General features: G+C 44.8%; 4 protein-coding genes across 4 annotated transcripts; 3 read left to right on the forward strand and 1 right to left on the reverse strand.

Moving 5' to 3' along the window:
• Positions 1-9,031: 9,031 nt before the first annotated feature.
• Positions 9,032-9,774, forward strand: LOC103983986 (ethylene-responsive transcription factor ERF017-like). The gene has a single exon (XM_009401372.3). The coding sequence runs from the start codon at positions 9,098-9,100 to the stop codon at positions 9,671-9,673; it is 576 nt and encodes a 191-aa protein (XP_009399647.2). The 5' UTR covers positions 9,032-9,097; the 3' UTR covers positions 9,674-9,774.
• Positions 9,775-12,473: 2,699 nt separating this feature from the next.
• Positions 12,474-14,069, reverse strand: LOC103983987 (protein TIFY 10b). Its single transcript, XM_009401373.3, has 5 exons — positions 13,812-14,069; positions 13,360-13,543; positions 13,070-13,272; positions 12,916-12,973; positions 12,474-12,811 (listed from the first exon to the last, which is right to left on the reverse strand). Exons 1-5 carry the CDS (start codon positions 13,960-13,962, stop codon positions 12,682-12,684), a joined length of 726 nt encoding a protein of 241 aa, XP_009399648.2. The 5' UTR covers positions 13,963-14,069; the 3' UTR covers positions 12,474-12,681.
• Positions 14,070-15,642: 1,573 nt separating this feature from the next.
• On the forward strand, positions 15,643-17,940 carry LOC103984346 (pollen receptor-like kinase 3). Its single transcript, XM_009401832.3, has one exon. It carries the CDS (start codon positions 15,810-15,812, stop codon positions 17,892-17,894), a length of 2,085 nt encoding a protein of 694 aa, XP_009400107.2. The 5' UTR covers positions 15,643-15,809; the 3' UTR covers positions 17,895-17,940.
• A 950-nt stretch (positions 17,941-18,890) lies between these two features.
• On the forward strand, positions 18,891-19,694 carry LOC103983988 (copper transporter 5.1). Its single transcript, XM_009401374.3, has one exon. The coding sequence runs from the start codon at positions 19,004-19,006 to the stop codon at positions 19,436-19,438; it is 435 nt and encodes a 144-aa protein (XP_009399649.2). The 5' UTR covers positions 18,891-19,003; the 3' UTR covers positions 19,439-19,694.
• Positions 19,695-20,315: the final 621 nt, after the last annotated feature.

A 20,315-nucleotide genomic window follows, 5' to 3' on the forward strand; every position in this document is an offset into this window, starting at 1 on the left:
CCACTCCCGCGATTAACCCGTTGAGTATGACGCCACGCTTTCATCTTTCATTGGGAGATCTACGTAGAGTCTAAGTTCTGGAGGAACATCATAAAGCGGCCGCCGTTCGACCCAACTTAAGTGAACCGGACCCGAATCGAATGGAGTTGGTCCAATTTCTGTTCCAAGCCGGTTCACCGATTTGAACCGCTCGATAGGCTGTGTGTCATGTTAACAATCATGAGTAACTGTGACTTGCTTCGTGAGCAATCCAAACATTGGGCCATGTCATATTTGGCCCGTGGGCTTTATACTCACTCTCCACTGTGTCCTCTTGGTTTTATTTATTGGAATTCTTCATTTATAATAATTTATTGAAAAAATAGACTAATAACGATTTTATAAATACCATATCTAATTTTAATTTTTTTAAAAACACTTTAGGAGTTGGTGAAAAAATTATCATTTTTAGATTTGATTTGGATTAAGTAAAAATGAATTTTTTTTTCTATTATGGTTATCATTATTCATACAGTAATATTTTTCATAATCTTTCATATGAGCTATATTTGTTTATTAATTTTTGGATCAGATATTTTTTTTATGTCATGTATATTTAAAAAAATTGTTTATTGTTTTTAGTGTTATCATATGGTCAACATCGAATAGGTGTGATCTCATTCCTCAACTTCATCATAATTGGGTGGATTCTCCAACTCTAACTCTAGAAAGAGAAGAGAAGAGAAGAGAAGAGAGCGAGAATCCACAACATGTTTGTGATTTCATCTAGAAAGCCAATGTTTTCACATGTGCTACATATTTTATTTAAGAGAAAAACAAAAAACTAAGTCATAAGTGAGAGGTGATGAGTCTTTGGATTTGAATGCTGTCGATTCCTGGATTGAAATCCTTGGTGAATAGAGATAGTGGGGATATTGTCCACAGCATGTGCTCGAGGAATAGAAATGGAGAAGCATTCCGAGAAACAAAGTCGTATAGTAGTAGTTTTTGACTTGGAAATGTGGTGATGTGCATAGATTACGAAGATCTAACTCTTGTCTCCTCTTGGCTGCTGTTTAATGTCCATCTCGGTCAAACCACGATTTCAAAGGTTTTCTCCGACGCTGACTCGCCACACTCCGACGATTTGGATCCTATTTTTCTTTTTTTACTTTGATCATTTGGATGACTTTTAATTTGATTTCAGGGATAGAATAATATAGATTTAGGTGTTTATTCATGCCACTTTATGAGTGAATCTTTACGCCGTGGCCGGGGTGTCAGCATGGCTCGGTCCAGTCCTCGATGTACAAGGTCGCTCATGTGGATACTCGGTTGGTTAGGACGAGTGTCGGGTCGGGTCGATTTCGAGCATGGTCTTCTCTCTTGGCGAGTGGTCTGCTTCTCCGTCGTTGGGCTCCTGCACACAGGTCGAGGTCAGGAGGGGGATTTTTTGACTCAACCCCTCTGAAGCTCAAGTCAATAGTATATATAAGAGAGTTGAGAGTTCGAAATGCCTCCCCCTCCTGATTAGGGAGGGTTAGCTTTTATACCTGTGAGAATGAGTTGGTCGTACGGGGTCAATTTACTGTGGCCAGCTCCTCGGATAGTCGACTTAAGCTTCTATACAAGCGCCGACCGACCTGCACGGATCGGTGCAGCCCTGCACAGATCGGTGCCGCCCTGAGCTTTCCGAGATGGCTATACCGTGATGATGTTGTTCGTACGGAGGGGGCGGCAAGAAGCTGCTTGCCACGTGTGTGCTGCGCGCCACATCGTACTTGAGGTTCTATGTTTGCATCATCGTGTCTGCCTGCTTGGGTCCACGTGGGCGATGCACTACTCGGGCGTTGGATTGACCGAGCTACACTGCTTGGGGGCAAGACTGGCTGAGACGTGACTCAGACATTGGATTGGCCACGAGGCGTGGCTCGAGCATCAAAATGGCCTCGAGGCATAGTTCAGGCATTAGATTGGTTGAGCTACACTACTTGGGGGCGAGACTGGCCGAGACATGACTCAGACATTGGACTGGCCGTGAGGTGTGGCTCGTGCATTGTTTAGCCGAGTAGCATCACTTAGGCCCATGTTTGGCCGAGCGATTGCTAGAATCTTGACAAAACCGAGAAGCGACTTGTTGCACGTCACTGAATCGAGCTGTGCTGGTCGAGCATTGGCTTGGTCGAGCAGCATCACTCGAGCCCATGTTTGGTTGAGCAGCTGCTCGGATCTCGACTGAACCGAGCAGTGATTTGCTGCACATGACTGAACTGAACTACGCTGCTAAAACGGCACTGCTCGAGCACTGGCTTGGCTGAGCAGCATCACTCGGGCCCATGTTTGGCCGAGCAGCTACTTGGATCTCGACTAAACCGAGTTGTGATTTGCTACGCATGATTGAACCAAGCAGCGACTTGCTGCATATGACTGAACCGAGCTACAACTTATTGCATATGACTGGTCGAGCAACACTACTTGGGCATTGGGGACTGGACTAGCCGAGCAACATAGCTCGAGCATTGGCTTAGCTGAGTGACACTACTCGGGCTCATGTTTGGCCAAGCAACTGCTCAAACATTGAATGAACTTAGTAGAGACTGATTGCACATGACTGGCCGAGCAACATAGCTCGAGCATTGGCTTAGCCGAGCAATACTACTCGGGCCCATGTTTGGCCGAGCAACTGCTCGGACATTGAATGAACTGAACAGAGACTGATTGCACATGATTGGCTGAGCAACATTACTCGGGCATTGGGGACTGGACTGGCCGAGCAATGTAGCTCGAGCATTGGCTTGGTCGAGCAACACTACTCGTGCCCATGTTTGGCCGAACAGTTGCTCGGACATTGAATAAACTGAGCAGAGACTGATTGCATATGACTGGCTGAGCAACACTACTTGGGCTCGTGTTTGGCCGAGCAGCTACTCGGACATTGAATGAACTGAGCAAAGACTGATTGCACATGACTGGCCAAGGAATATCACTCGGGCACTTGGGATTGGATTGGCCGAGCAATGTAGCTCGAGCATTGGCTTAGCTGAGCAACACTACTCGGGCCCATGTTTGGCCGAGCAGCTGCTCGGATATTGAATAAACTGAGCAGAGACTAATTGCATATGACTGGCTAAGCAACACTACTCGAGCAATGGGGACTGAACTGGTCGAGCAACGTAGCTCGGGTATTAGTTGAACATCTTGGGAAACACCTCTTTTTTTTTTCTCTCTTTTTTTTTGATCCGCACATCTTGGGCTCTTCTTCTGGCCTTGCCATGGCAAGCCTTCTTCTTTCCCTAATCTGCTCACATGGGCTTGTGCTTGGCCGAGCAGCTGCTCGGACATTGAATGAATTGAGCAGAGACTGATTGCACATGACTGGCTTAGCAACATTACTCGAGCATTGGGGACTAGACTGGCCGAGCAACGTAGCTCGAGCATTGGCTTGGCTGAGGAACACTACTTGGGCCTATGTTTGGCCAAGAAGCTGCTCGGATATTGAATAAATTGAGCAGAGACTGATTGTATATGATTGACCGAACAACACTATTAGGGCACTGGGGACTGAACTGGCCGAGCAACGTAGCTCGGGGATTGGATGAACATCTTGAGAAACACCTCAATTAACTGTACCACATCCAAGCCGGGCCTCGAAGGGTGATAGGAAATGCCCGACACATCAGGGCATCAGAAGTGTCATATAGGGCCATATGGGTTCAGAAGGTGGCGATACGCTCCATTGTATTGGAGCCACCATCATAGGCCTCCAGCATTGTGAGGTGAAAGTTGAGGGGGATAGGTTTGTCCTAAATTTCTTGGGCAAAGAGAGACTCGATCAAGGTACTTTCCCCGAGGTCCTCCTTGGATTTATGAAGTTCCCTTTGAACCTCATTTAGGCATCGATTCGCTAATCACAACTAGGCTCAGAGCGAGTCGTCCATCGATTCTGGCGATAAGGTGTTGGTTTCAAGGAAAGTCGAGGTAGTGCATCTGGGTACAAGGATGTTACGCTCTGCCGTTGGCTTCCGGTGTCAATGAGTTAAATTAATATAAATTAAAAAAAAAAAAGATAAATAAGTTTTGCATCAGAGGTGTAAGATATCACAAATATACTTTAATAGGGGAGAATATTTGATAGCAACTATATATCAACATATGTCCGCGTTACCGGTAACACCGTAAGTTGAGATTTAAGAGGGGATCAGTCTATCCATGTTTGAAGGGTGAGACATCTTAACAACATTATGGTCCTCTAACATCTGTGATTGAGTGTAATCAATCAACAAGTTTCTTTTATTCGTTTTGATTGCAATTACAAGTAATCCTATTCTCGCAACTTTCAAAGATTCCAACCTTAGAAAATTCTTCCAATTTTTTAATCGACTTAAGTATCCATTAGATTTGGATCGATATGAATTGGAAAATAGATGGAGGTTAAAGACTAAGCTCCATTGGACATCGTTGCCCATTCTAGTCGCATTAATGTTCATGCACATCCATTCATGTCGAGGACATCTCATTCCGTTATGTGAAGCATTCACGCAACTACGATAGAAGACTCTATTCAGCATGTTTTCCATCTTACAATCGTGACACCACCAATCTCAATTATGCTCACCTAACTTTGGTCATCTAAGATCCGCATTTAGCACATGCTTCATCCCTTGTCGAGTAGGAGATTTCTTGCCCCCTTCCTCATCTCATCTTAAGTTCCAAGGCATGTATGTATGCTCCATACCTACTTTATACTCTAAATTAAATATATTATGTCGAAAATAAAGAATCAAAGATCTTTTTCATGGTAAAAATTTGAAAGTAATGTGTTGAAATTTATCTCTGTCGTTGTTGTGTGTTATGTGTGTATACATAAATATATTCTAAACATCTATTTTTGACCATTCCATTATATAAGTTTTAGAGCATGTACAGTTTATAATTACTTATCATTATAAGCTAAGCAATAATGATTTAGTTAATGATACAGTCATGCAGTTTTCATGTATTACTCACCTCAGTTCTGTAAAGACATGTCTATCGGTTCTTAATTTGTTCTACTTAAGTAATCATTTATTATTGAGTAGTGTGCTTCTTCTTCTTCTTCTTCTTCTTCTTCTTCTTCTCTCTCTCTCTCTCTCTCATGTTTCAGCAGCAACACAAGACTCCTTAAGAAGAAGAGACCATGGTCGTATTATTGTATGACAGAAGACATGCCCTAAAAACTGCAACAGCTCCACCTTACTGTAGATGATCCCACCTGCACGCATGAATAATGGATGGAGGCAAGATGCAATGATTTATTGGACCATGCGGCCACCCATGCAGGTGACAGTCCGGAGCTAAAGGAAAAGACAAAGGTTTGTGTTCCTCAAGGTCCATCCAAAAGCTTTCATTTCTGTGTGTGTGGTATGACTTGGTAGTTAATATTATCTCCATGCATGATTGACTTGGATGTGATGGATTGATATAAATGCTTGTATGTAATTCTAATTTGCCCTCTTCTACTGATATACTTATAATACGTATATTATACAGAGAGAGATGTTGGTGTTATGTCATAATATCTATCTTATTCCAGAACTACATCATTTATATTATATATGGGTCTGTCCCCCTCGCCATCTATAAACTGCTGTCATATAAAACAATTAATTGTATATATATATATACCTAAAAATATTAAGCAAGTCTAATGATTTGGATATTTGATTTTTGAATATATTACATGAGATTTTAGCCCTCTAAAAAAGTTATATATGATTTTATTCTAATAATTATTCGATCTACATGAAGACCATCTCGTCTTCGCGAGGTGGTCGTGTTTTTATGCAAAAATTGATTATGGGTCGATCGTACGCAGGTTGATTGTTGGTCAGCGTTTCTCGTTTCGGACATCGTCTGCGTCGAGCTACGTCTCTCCGTTCCCAGGCTAGGTGACAGCTCGCTCTCGTTCATTGGATGGTGATTTCCGGGTCGAGGCGCTCGTGACTCAGGGTTGGCCGCTTGCTTGTAAAAAAGGCCTTCGTCAGGTGATTCTCGACTTTGGCCCCTCCAACGAGCAAGTCAGTTGTGGGTTGAAATTGTTTTTCTGCCTCTCCTCTACCCGGATGCCGACCAGGAGTTTTTATAATATTGTATGAAGGTTGGTTGCACGCGGGTTCGATGTGGCCGCTGATCCTCGAGGGATGGGATGACACTTTTGACTGGTCGCCGTCTCAGGACGTGCGGAGCGGCATCAGACGACACCGCCCCGAGCTCTCGGGATGGGACATGTTGAACATCGTTTCGGTATGGATTCTGACTTGGCATGTGGCATCGGTTGTGATGCAAACGACGTGCAACATCAACTGTGATGCAGACGGCTATGTCATGCCTCGTAAGCATCGATTGTGATGTGTCTTGGTCCCAAAATACGCTTTATCATTTCTCCATCTATAAACTGCTATCATATAAAATAATTATATATATATATATATATACCTAAAAATATTAAGTAAGTTTAATGATTTGGATATTTGATTTTTGAATATATTACATGAGATTTTAGCCCTCTAAAAAAGTTATATATGATTTTATTCTAATAATTAGTCGATCTACATAAGATAAATGATATTTACATAAAAATTATAATATTGATTGACTTAGTTAATAAATACTTTGATATTTGATTGTAAGGTGCTATACTCAAATATCATCCTTTATCATTTAATATTTACATTAGAAAATTCTATTGAAACACGATCTATAACATATGAAGGAAAAGATTAAACAATCTGAATGATATTGAATATATTTTGATTTGATTAACTGTATAAAAATTAGTAAGAAAACTAAATCTATATCTTCCATATATGATCAATTTTATTCAAAAATAGAGAAAGATGTTGAGGATTTTGAATAGGAACAACAAAAAAATTCTTTTAAAGATAAAAGATATACATATCCGATTATCTTTCCTCGTCTTATAAAACACTACACTTACAAAACATCTTCGATAGTTATTTTAACAAAAAAAATTTTTACATCCAACAAAATATTTTATTCCCTTTCATCTTATAAATATCAAATAAATTATACATCTTTATTTTTATCTCGTCATAAATAAAGCTATAAATGATGTATTTGATGTAATGCTAAGTTTTTTCATGCTTTACATAGTATGTAGAGGACTTATAGTAAGTTTGGCCATCTAGTTTAGTTGACTTTTACGATCGTTTCAAGCTTATAAATATAGGTTATATGTAATCATTGCACAAAGATAAAATTGTCTAGAAATATATCATCCGAGTAACCATCTTGTGAATTTTCTAACTCTACAAAGTAGTACAAAATGTCAGCCAGTATAATACTTAGTCGAGTAGCATAAAACTGGATGAGTCTTTAGGGTAATGTGCTGTCTTATTTCATAATAGTATCGTGTAGGCACTTATAGAAGCTATTGATTTGTGATTGATCACTTTAGATCCTTTATCATGTAACTATTCAAGAATTTCATTTTTGTAGTTTACATTACCTATCAAATATTTACTAAAATAATTATTTATGGATCCAAATTAAATATTTTTTATAAATCATTAAAAGATCTTAGAAGATTTCAAAAAGATTGACTCTATGTAGACAAACAAGTAAAGATGACTTAAGTAAAATCAATTAAGTCGGTGATAATATAATAAAAACTAATAACATATTAGTATCTAACTAAATATAATTTAATGAAGCTCAAAACCTTTATTCACCAATCATAAGCTCAATCATAAATATTTTTACACCGATCAATCATATATATGTATATATTAAAATTATCGTGATTCCGTCTCCTCTGGTGAGTTTGAGGAGCGCATCACCGGAGAACAATCTGCTCACTCGCATGCAAATGTTCCACTAGTGAATTGGATTTCCCACGGCATTGGACACTCCATTGGATGCATGAACGCGTCGCACCGCACTCAAGAAATGTAGCCGCGGTCAGGACCGAATTAAAGTGACGAGTGGGTTCAATGCACCATGAGGATGGCATGCATGCATGCATGCATGTGTGACTCTGAAATGGTGCAAGTCCATCTATTTTTTCCGGCACTGCTCCTGAACAAGCGGCGCCAACCCGGTTTCGCACCCCCCTTTGAGGCTTGCGAGCACAGGCGGAAAGCCCACGCGGGACCCACGATTGCGTAGAGTCGCCTCCTGAGATATTCGGGTATACAACCCATTTGCCGAGCTGAGAACGAGGAGGACTACCGAAGTGGACTTTGGATGATGAAAGGGATGGAATATCTAGTGCTCGATTCACCTCAATCAAAAGATTGGATTTTGTTGGTGAAAATAAGAAGAATCACAAGATACGATATTTCATTAAAATCCATTTAAATACACTGGACATGAACTTTAGTTGCAGTCCGTCCATTCAAGATCACATCTCCATCCATCCCCATCCAATTTGGTCGCACCCAATGGTATGCGATCGGTCACCTTCAAACGATGCGGCCTTCACACTCAGAGCGGCCATCTCCGCCTCCGGTCACTCTTCGCTGGGTTCCATCCTCCTCTGGTGAATGGTCCAGCCGGGGCGTGCAGCTTTCACACTCGAGCCGCCATTGCCCCCTCCGTTCACTCTCCAGCCTGCAGTGGACACGCCGTTCGCAGCTGACAGGGATGACCGGCTATCGGCGGAGGACCGAAACGCATGACGTTAAAAGGAAGCCCGGTCGAAGCTCCCGGCGAACCCTCCCTCCACCCTATCCGGCCCGAATCATCACCGCCCCGCACGGAAACGACGTCTGAGTGGGACCCGCGTCACCATCCGAGGAAGGTGAGCGATCGGGGGATTGGGGTCGATGACGGACGCGTGTTTCGTCGTAAAACGCACGTGCTCATCGTTTCCTAATCGACCCTCGTGCGCCTCACTCGAACGTTCTTTCTCCCTCTCACACCACGGCGGACACTTGGCTTCCACTCGAAGCCCCCACCACCCCGAGCGGGCCCCGCCCCCCGCCGCCGCCCGCCTCGCCGCCACGATATATGATATATAGGGCGCCCGGGTTGGCTGTGCATGACAGAACATTGTAGCGCGAGGAAGAGAGACAGAGAGAGAGAGGGGGGGTTGAGAGAGCGCGTGAACGAAGCGGAGATGACGGAGCGTGAGGGCAGCGGATCAGCGGGGGCGAAGCGGTACAAGGGGGTGCGGCGGCGGAAGTGGGGGCGGTGGGTGTCGGAGATCCGGCTCCCCAACAGCCGCGAGCGGATCTGGCTCGGGTCTTACGAATCGCCCGAGAAGGCCGCCCGTGCCTTCGACGCTGCCGCCGTCTGCCTCCGCGGCCGCCGCGCCCGGCTCAACTTCCCCGACTCCCCCCCGCCCCAGATCCCCGGCGGCGCGTGGCGCCTCACCCACCAGCAGATCCAGGCCGCCGCAGCCCGCCACGCCGCCGCGGCCCCTGGGCCGACCCAACCGCCGACTCCAGTTGACTCTCCGGCCGCGAGCTCCCCGGCCTCGGACGGGTTCACGGCGGGGAGCGACGACGCACTCGATTGGTCGTTCATGGACCCGCAGCTGTTGGCTCCACTGACGGTCGACGGCGATTTCCCGGCCCCGTTCGACGACTTCATGTACGACTTCTCCTCGTCGGTGCCAGCGACTCCGCTGGACGTGGCGGACGACCACGGCGGCGTCGACTTCGGGTCCAATTCCTTTCTCTGGAGCTTCTGAACGATGACACCATGAAACGATCCTACGTGGCGCCTAATATATATATATATATATATCATATTAACTGATTCATAAATTTATTTATTTACATTTATTTATTACCTTTTTTCATTTTCCCTACAGAGGAGAGTGCCGAGCTCGGCGAGCTATTATTTTTTCCGGTGCTTCCGAGGAATGTTTCTGACGGCTGTCTGAGAATTGTAACTCAATCTCCGATGTATCTCCTCGAAGTAAATAGAGAACAAAAAATAAATTCGAATGATAATTAAATTCTTGTTGATGTTATCAAGAGAATGAAATGAAAAAGAAGTTGCAGAGAAAAAGAGAAACAATTGCGTTCTGATGGGAATAAATAAAGAGATCTGATCATGGAGATTACATGAGCACATTTTTCGCATGGAAAATGTCATGCAGTGCCGTAGACATTGTGGACCACTTGCGCATAAAAGAGGGGACTGAGAGTATGTGAGAGAGCTGTGTCAGCTGCCGCAGCTTTTTGTGTGAAGTGGTGAAGAAGAGATGCGGTAGCCGACGATCTAATCCTTCCATAACTCGTATCGCTCGCGAGAAGAGAGGACGACGGCGACATCCGGAGGTTTGACGCTGGGCAGAAGTTTCGCGTTCCTCTTTTTCTTGAGTGGGAGAGGCGAAGACCGGGAGGACAAAGAAACAGATAAAGAGTGGCCAAAGAGGGAGATCACTGTCCTATGTGATGGACAGAGGCACCAGAAATCTAGAGAGATTATGTGAAGGTGTTGTGTTTCCGGGAAAGTTGATGAAGAATCACAGAAGAATTTGAATTCTCATCTTATAATTTTTGAGGAGTTTTTATTTTTATTTTAAAAAAAAATAAAAATAAACATAACTTCAAATTTTATGATAAATTATAAAAATAGTTAGTATCTGAAGTTTCCAATCCACTGGTGGATCATAAATAGACTTAAGTTTAAGACGTAAAAATATGTCGAATAAGATTTTAATTTTTCATATGCGAACTTGATAAAAATAATAACTAAGTTAATTGGTAAAAATATTGATTATTGATAATATGATGTTACGATCATATTTTATTTTCTTTATTTATCTTTCGAGAAAAAAAAACTCCTTTGATCGAGTATACTCGTATCAAAGATTTTGACTCTGATATTAATTATTGAAAGAAGAAACAAGTCTAATACTCATTCAAGAAAAAATAATTGAATGCATGACTCAAAGTCCCAACAAAATAAGATAATGGAAAAATAAATCGAATGCATAAATTTATTATATTGATAATTGACACTTCATGCACTCGACTTCCATTTAAATATTTTTCGGCCTAAGTTTATACAAAAATAAAAAAAGAGTGTGTTTTAGTGATTTTTGAAATATGCATAAATTTAGCATTTTTACGAGCAAATATAATTACTACTTGTTGTATATTTATTTATTTGTCAACTTAAATATATGCTACATTAAGAATATTACATTTTGAGAAGATAGTGTTCTATATACTATCTTATATATTAATTCATCAATAATTACTTTCCATTATTATATGCACCACTAACATAACATGACAAAATGCAACATAATTAATCTGACTTTTAGCCTAGCCATAAGGAAGCAAACCAATCAATAGTTCTACCTCTTTTAGCTAGCCAATTTTTGGGGACCATATCCTTGAATGTAATGTGACCCAAACAAAGATGCAAACTATGAGATCTAATAAAAAAGGAGGGTATTTTCCTAATCTCTAAGTTCTTTTTCTTCTCTTAGCCATTCTTGCATAAGCTTGATGGCTCCCAAAACAATCTAATCCTTCCAATCTAATAGAAAAGGATCTCATAATTCTAAATCGATTTTACCTGGGATTGTATATCCCAAGATTATCTATGTAGAGCTAATCTAATTGAGAATATGGAGTGTGAATCAAACCCATGTTTGAATTGAAACCAAGATATTTATGCAAGTTATTTACCAGACACAATATTCTGTAAGATTAGTCTGTCAAAATTTCCCAACATGAACATTCTTAGTTCTAATTTCTCCTAAATGGTTTTGAGTTTCTCAGCTGCAATTGCTGTCCTAAGCTTCAATTTGAGATAAATAGGATTGTCAGACTAAAGTTATTGGCACTCAAAACATGATTTCCTCCTAAGGCTAAAACACATCTTAGAACTTCATCATACATACAGATAGTGTGTTACAATTAGCATTGAATCATTCTCTCATTGTTTCGGGCACCAACATGTTGTTTGGATCATTGTTATTAAGAACTCCTTGGAAAACCTAGTCAAAATTACAACTATATTGGCCTTCTTCAACTACATGATCAACATCGAACACACCACACAGGCATCAGCTTTCTGGTATATCACCATTAAGAATTGAGGTGACAAGACTTCTTTGGATGGAAGTGGCACATTGTTTTGGTGGCATATGAGAGTGTTTCGTTGTGGTCCTATGACTCGCGGGAATTACACAACTCTCACATTCACAAGACGTGAGACGACAGCAATCCAATCTAATGGCCTTCGAACAGCGTGTGGTGAAGAGGAGACGGCTTCAGTAAGTCCTGATGGAACACGTGACGATAAGGCTCCGTGGCCCTGTGGCTTCCACCATCGAAGAGTGACTTCCAAGTTGGGTCTTCTTCTTCAAGAAGCATCCGGGAATACTGCCATGATCTTGGGAAGGAAGTCAAGACCAGGACCGGATGGCAATTGCTTCGAACAGCTTGGCTTTTGCGCCACAAGTATCATCGACTCGCATGATCTTGATGAGGAATCATGGCCCTCCCACGACAAAATTCTATGAATAAGATTCTAAATATTACGCCTCTGCTCATATTTCAATCTTTCTACATGTCAGATGAGGACAATTCCTGACAGGTTGTTGGAAATATATATATATATGTTCTTGCGATGGAGACTAAGCAAATACAAAGAGCTATTCAGATCTCATGGTTAAGTTCTGTAGATGAAGGAAGCACGCAAGCAAGCAGAGACGCGTGTCAGATATGTCTGCTACTTGCCGCTCGCTGAACTGTGCTGTGGCTGCGAAACTTGTCTCCCTAGGTTGAGCCAATCAGATCCGCCGCACTCTGGCTTGACCTCCGAAGAACCATCGACTTGATATGGTGCCTTAGCGTTGACGCTGAAAAGTTTGCAGCAAAGAGAGAGCATCATCGAGTCTTGAGCTCTGGTAATATCAAAGATAGGCGCATATGTAATGGAGATTCAGAGGCAAGAAGTACACACCGGTCCTTCCTCTTCTCCAGGAACCGGCGGAGGGAGTTTCTTCTTGGGATGGGCATATCTGTCATCCACCAAACGATTAATCCGTGTCAGTATGCATTGTTATTTCTTTCTTGGACTGGGACTGGCTATTACTTTGTGAAGGGTGATTGATTACCAGATGTATTAGCCTTCAGCTTGCCGGAAGAGCTATCAGCTCCGGGCGTGGAGGTGAGAGGTTCGGAGAAACTATGACTCTGAGCTGCCATGCTCTCGTTTGTTGCCATCCCCATCAGATCCATGGCCTTGTCGGCCGGAAATTTATCGAAGACCAGAACCTTTCTACCGTAGAAGATCGTCAGTTGACTCTTCTCCATCTTCCTGACAAGTATCATCAGTGTGTGTACATCAAGTCTTGCATGCAAGGTTGGAGCTGATCATGAATCAACTCGAGCAGCAAAGCCTTACTGGGTTTCTGCGGTCTTGACAGATTCCTCCTCCTCGGGCAGAAAACAGGAATCAAAACCAGAGAGCCGAGGAAGAAGATCCATGGATTTTGTGGGGTTCTTTTCGTGATCGTTCTCAACTCTTTCATCTCCTGGCACATCCAGCCCTGGAAGAAGGCTCATCGTCACGGGTGCCCGAGATTGATCTGAACAAAAATATAAAGAGACAGATGCTAAGAATTCTGTTTAATTTAAGGAAATCTTGAGGACAAAAAAGAATCTAAATCAAACAAATAAGAGGGGGAAAAAAAGAGGAAAGCATGTGATTCATTCCAATATTCTGAAAGAAATAGAACTGATGAACACGTAGAACCGACAACAAACACCATAACATAGGCTAAAAGCATAATACATCTTAATATAACTTGGAAGGGAAGGATCTAACTTCACCAAACGAATCTGATAGAAACATACCTTGAGCTTGTTGATCAAGAGGCTTAGGGGGGGCCATCTCAAGCCCCAGCCCACCGACGCTGCACTTCTCCTTCAGGTACTGGCTCAAGAGCCTGCAGGCGAGAGAGAAGTTGGTCTTCTCCCCCTTGCTTCCCATCTTCTGCCCTGCCATCTACCTTCTCCTGCTGAACTCCTTCCCTCCTCTTTACTCTTAGGCTTTTGCCTTATAGTCGCTGTGCATTATCATCTTGTGGTGGGTGAGAGGGAAGTTGACGAAGAAAGAGTGAGGACGGGTCAAGAATCACGTGCCTTTTCTTGAAGTGGCGGAGAGGAGGGGCGGAGGAAGAAAAGAAGTCCTCCAAAGAAACACGTGGTGTTAGTTTGCAGCAGACACAGACCAATAAAATCCATCACGTACATATATTTTATTCTTATAGATTCGATTTTTTATGCTCATATATATATATATATTTGTGTGTGTATATTCTTGTAGTGGGGTGTCACGTGGATCACTGTGTGAACGACTCATGCATACTTCAAAATAGTATTGGCATCTTATCGCAAAGTCTACGTGGCTTGCACAATCAACTACAACAACAATAATTTCCAATGATTTACTATATGATTCTTCTCATCACTGAGTTCTAAGAAAATATCTATGGTTATAATTAAATCATCCTGTATTTTCATGGCATCACTTATACCTTAATGTTTGATTGCCACAGTATTTACAGATTTGTTGGTGTAAATAATTTTAAGCTGTGGCCTGGGGTCCGATGCAGCTTGGTTCGGGTCCGGATGAGGGGGGATCTTCCTAAGACGACCTTTGACACTGCTGAGGCAGCCGACGGCGGTGGTCCGATCGGGACGGGGTCGCCGTTTTCCTCCTAGATGGGGCTCCTCGACTGGGCGTTTAGCGTGAGGCCTCCGTCTTCGCACCTGTACATAAGTCGGGTCGAGAGAGCTCGGCCCGACCCTTCCGACAATCAAGTTAGTGAATAGTCGCATGAGGCTTTTGTGTTGTCTCCTCATGTCCTCCTCTCTCTTGGAGCGCGAGGATTTTTATAGTGAGGATTACCATTGTTTGATGTGCCTGCCCGCAGGGAGTAGGATCGTACTTCTGGTAGCGTCTGACATCGACGTTGGCGTGGCGTGAAGGATCGAGCCTGACCAGGATGTTAATGTGCCTCGGTCAGTGTTCCGATCCGTGTTGAGCAGACGTTGTCAAGTCAATAGAGGCGTGAGACGTCATTTGGGGCAGCTGATGTCCCCCGAGTCTTATCGCCATTATTACCCTCATCAATAGTCATGATTAATTTTATTTTGTCCTATAGTGGATTTTACACTTAATTGTTCATCAATGAGAATATATTTTTCCTAATAAATCACCACTAATTATTGGGTATAGAATGTAATGGACTAAAGATATCTTAGGATAAAATTAATTATTTTTTAATTCTGAAAAACAATTTCACACACCCCAATAGTCAATGTAAGTAAATCGATTTAGAATTTCTAAAAATAATTTTAGATTATTATAAACTTACATATAAATTTGAGCATCTGGTTGATGTGTGATACATCATTTGTAGCTCATTGGTTACAGCATTCCAAGGAGATCCATGCCAGAATTGGAGGTAGCTGGTCAATCTTGTGCTTTAAGAATTCTAAGAGAAAAATAAAAGAATTGTATAAATATGTTATATATATATATAATATTCAAATTATTGTAAGTACAAGTAACTTATATGGGTAGATATAAAAATCATTGATTCGGTAGGAATTAATATTCAATTATGTCAATTATTTAACCCGCTGACCAAGTCAACGTTGTCAACCTGGAAATGTAGACCTAATGAAGCCCACCTCTCTTCCTATTCTTAGTCCATCTTCGCTTTCCACCATCTCTTCCCCTCCGTTCTCTCTCTCTCTCTCTCTTACCCGATCCCCCATGACCAAGGAAGAGAAAAAGAAGGAAAACCAAAAGAAGGGCACAGCGGCCTCCATCCCCGCTCAGCTATGGCCGCTGCCGTCCTCCTCCTCCTCCTCCATCACCATTGCCACCACCACCTCCTCCTCCTCCTCCTCCTCCTACTGCTACCCGTATATTCTGGTTCACAACCGGCCCCCATGTCCGACGTCGACGCACTCCTCCTCCTCAAGGGCTCATTCACAAACTCCGCCAGGCTGTCTTCATGGACTCAGGGCAGCTCCTCCGGCCCATGCGATCCCAAGGCTCCCTGGGATGGTGTCGTCTGCCTCCACGGCGTCATCAATGGCTTGCACCTCGCAGATATGGGCCTCTCGGGAAGCATCAACGTCGATGCGCTGTCACATTTCACGGGCCTTCGGTCGGTGAGCTTCATCGACAACAACTTCTCGGGTCCCGTTCCCGCACTCGGCCGCCTCCATGCGCTCAAGGCCATCTACCTCTCACGCAACCAGTTCTCGGGGCCCATCCCCGGCGACTTCTTCGACAGCATGACTCGCCTCAAGAAACTGTGGCTCAACGGCAACGCCTTCACCGGCCCCATCCCCGCCTCCTTAGCCAAAGCCACTGCCCTGTTAGAGCTTCACCTGGAGGACAACGACTTTACCGGGTCGATACCGGCTCTCGATCTGCCATCCCTCACCTCCTTCAACGTGTCGAATAACAAGCTCGAAGGGCCGATCCCCGACATATTCACCAAGTTCAATGCGAGCTCGTTCCTGGTAAACAAAGATTTGTGCGGAGAGCAGCTGGGCGGGAGTCCATGCAGGAAGGTGGCCCATAATGGAAGCGGAAGGGTGGCCGCAATGTGCGTCATGGCCGTCCTCCTCGTGTGTTTGGCTATGTATACAATCAAAACCCGGGATAAAAGCGGAGAAAGAGAGATTGTTACGCTGGGAAAGGCTCGCAAAGAGGTGGAGAAGGGAGAGGCCTCGCCCGAGACAGGTCAGAGCAGCAGGAAAGGGGAGTCGACCCACAGGCACAGGAGAACAGGGTCGTCGATGAAACCGGGCGGGCCCGGTGGGAAGACGGGCGGATCGGGGGACGACAGCGGCGGCGGAGGAGGCGGAGGAGGGGCGGGGGATCTGGTGATGGTGAACGAGGGGAAGGGCGTGTTCGGGTTGTCGGACCTGATGAAGGCGGAGGCGGAGGTGATGGGGAGCGGCGGGCTTGGCTCCGCGTACAAGGCCGTGATGGCGAACGGGATGGCGCTGGTGGTGAAGCGGGTGCGCGACATGACCCGGGTCGGCAAGGAGTCGTTCGACGCCGAGATGGCGCGGCTGGGGCGGCTCACCCACCCCAACGTGCTTCCTCCGCTGGCCTACCATTACAGGAAGGACGAGAAGCTGCTGGTGTACGAGCACATTCCCAAAGGCAGCTTGTTGTACGTTCTTCATGGCGATCGCGGCCTCGACCATGCGTCCTTGGACTGGCCGACGCGGCTAAAGATCGTGCGGGGGATCGCGCAAGGCCTCGCCCACATCCACGCAGTGCTCCCCTTCATCGAGGCGCCTCACGGCAACCTCAAGTCCGCCAACGTGCTCCTCTCCCTCAACTTCGAGCCGCTTCTCGTCGACTATGGCTTCCTCCCCTTGGTCAACCCCGCGCAGGCCGCCACCGTCATGCAAGCCCTCCGGTCCCCCGAGGTCATCGCCGGGCGTCCCATCTCCCCCCGGAGCGACGTCTACTGCCTCGGCGTCCTCATCCTCGAGCTCCTCACCGGCAAGTTCCCCTCGCAGTACCTCACCAACGTCAAGGGCGGCACCGACGTGGTCAACTGGGCGACGACCGCTATCGGCGAGGGGCGGGAGGCCGAGGTCTTGGACCCCGCCATCATGTCCGGCGGCAAGTCGTCGGTTCCGGAAATGAAGCGGCTGGTCCACGTCGGTGTGGAGTGCACCGAGGCAGACCCCGACCGACGGCTCGTGCTGAAGGACGCCGTCGACCGGATCGAGGAGGTGGTCGCCGCCGAGGCGCAGAGAGCGACCGCGGCGCGGAGCCACGCGGCGTACGTGAGGGACGGGGCCGGCGAGCGGTCGGTGCGCCGAGTGGGGAGCATCGGTGAAAGGTCCGCGCGGCGGAGCGACGACAGCTGCTCCTTCGCCATCTCGTGACCGTGGGATGCCGATCGAACGGCCGCGGTAGCCTTTGCACGGTTAGTTCGCGTCGTTGTTCTAATTAAAAGCTCTTGTATCGCTGTATAATTTATGATGAAAGCTATTAACAAAAGATTAGGTTCTTTTTTCTCGCTCTCTCTATCAATCTTCTTCTTGTTCTTCGATGAAGGTTTCAAAGAAAGGTTTTTCTAGTCATTTTAATCTTAAAGTCATTGGAATATGATCATATATCCGATAGGAATATATCAACCAACCAGTAGTTAGGAAGCATATGAGCTCACCATCATAACATTGTGAAGGAGTAATGTCAAGGAAACTTACCATATGGATGGGACAGTCTCTTATCTACCGATGCATGGAACCTTCATTTGTCCGTCTTCGTTTGGCTTCTCGTCCTTCCCAACCTGCAGTGAATGAAATGGCAGTACAAATCGTACTGTACTGAACCTACAGCCCTCAAGCTCTGTACTCTCTTGAAGTTACCAATTTGTCCTCAACATCGAGCTACTAATAATAACTCCCATTATTTGGTGTATTTATTATTGACCGATCCAGCAAGTTTTAAGTGTAATTAACAACGACGTCGAACCGACGCATATCCGTGTGCTAGTTTTACCCTCTCGACGCATCTGTACCTGTTCTGCTACCGGCCCTGCTAGTGGTCGTTCCATCGCATCCTGCAGCCACAAGGCAGGTAGCTCAGTCGGTAAATCCGAAACGGGATGGATGCTATTGAATGAGACGCAAGCAATATAGGGACTCTTTTTGCCGGTTTAGTCTGGTACCTACGTGTGGGTCCCAAGTGACCCCACGTCTTTTAAACCAGTCACAAGTCACGTAAGTGACAGGGTAATCTGCTCTTGGTCGGAAAAGTGCTTTTTCCTTGAGGTAGACGATTAATGACACCACGGACTTGATTGCTATTTGGCTACAAATCTGAGGGTAAAAAGGCCCCAAGAAATGGAGGGTGGAGTATCGTATAATGTTACGCCTCTCCCTCTTTCTCTCTCCTCTCCGCTTCTCTTCCGCTGCAAGCCGCATAGCTTTGCCCAATTCGTCTTCCACCTCCGCCTCCTCTTCCTCCAATTTCACCGCCAACTCACAAGATGATGCACATGACCTTCTACTGGGGCAAGAAGGTGACGATCCTGTTCGACTCGTGGCGGACAGATTCTTGGGCGGGCTACCTTCTCAGCCTCATCGCTCTCTTCGCCGTCGCCGCCTTCTACCAGTACATGGAGGACCGCCGCGTCCGCTTCAAGATTATCGCGAGATCCAAGCCCTCCTCGACACCGGGGATCGGGGCCCCCTTCCTCCTGCCCGTCGCTGCCTCCCGCCTCGGCCCCCCCGCCAGGTTCGCCTCCGCCATCCTCTTCGGCGTCAACTCCGCGATCGGATACCTCCTCATGCTCGCCATCATGTCCTTCAACGCCGGCGTCTTCATCGCCGTAGTTGTCGGCTTGGCTGTGGGGTACCTCCTCTTCAGGAGCGGCGGGGAGGAGGACTTGGTTGTGTTGGAGAACCCCTGCGCCTGCGCTTGATTGGGCCCTCCTCCTTCGGTACCCGCCTCAAATTTATGCTTCCTTTGTGTGTTCTGTTGCTTGTACTCTTCTGGCATGTGTGTGCTCGAATAATTCTATGTTAATTATGGTCATTCCAACCCTAATCTCATGTATGATGTGAAAAAGATGACATTTTTATGGGCTCTGTTATGTGCAAGATTATAGTATGGTGACTGTGGGTCTGTGAAAACATTAAGGAAAGAAAGGAAAACAAATAGTATCACTGTTTCTTGTACGTATCCAGTTTTATTCAGTATATGTTTGGTGTTTAAGAGTATTAAGATGTTAAGAATTCTGAAGGCTTTTGCTTTGTTCTGTTTATGACAATATAAACCAAGTTTTTCTATTTGGTTTTGTTTGAGCTATGAAGATTATGGCTATGTTCATGGTGTATAGTAGTGGTTGTAGTTAAGAATTGTGTAGTTAATGTTTGAAAGCAAAATTAGGAAAATAGAAAGGGCAGTTTGCATCATGTTATGGCATTTATATATACCTAGAGAGAAGTATATTTTTGCTTCTTGTGTTGTGTTCTTATATTTCTGAAATAAAGGATTTCTAGAAGTCTGTATGACTGTTAGAGTTTTTATGGAGATGGATCTGAAGAGATGGAGCAGAGTACATCTTCTGTGACACATTATCTTGCTATGTTCCACTTACTGAATAGATCCACCACACTAAGTGGAATGTGGTGTTTCTGGGTCAATTAATTTAGGCTTGAAAGGTGAAAGATTGGAATGAGTCCCAATTCAGGCCACATCCTCTTTCTCTAAAGAGTGAAGGATTCTTGAAAATCTTATATGGTGTCTTGTTGTATTCTGGATTAATCTCATGTGTTGGATGTTACACTGCATATAGT

The sequence above is a fragment of the Musa acuminata genome, chromosome BXJ2-5 (assembly GCF_036884655.1).
Source record: "Musa acuminata AAA Group cultivar baxijiao chromosome BXJ2-5, Cavendish_Baxijiao_AAA, whole genome shotgun sequence".
Taxonomy (NCBI): Eukaryota; Viridiplantae; Streptophyta; class Magnoliopsida; order Zingiberales; family Musaceae; genus Musa; species Musa acuminata.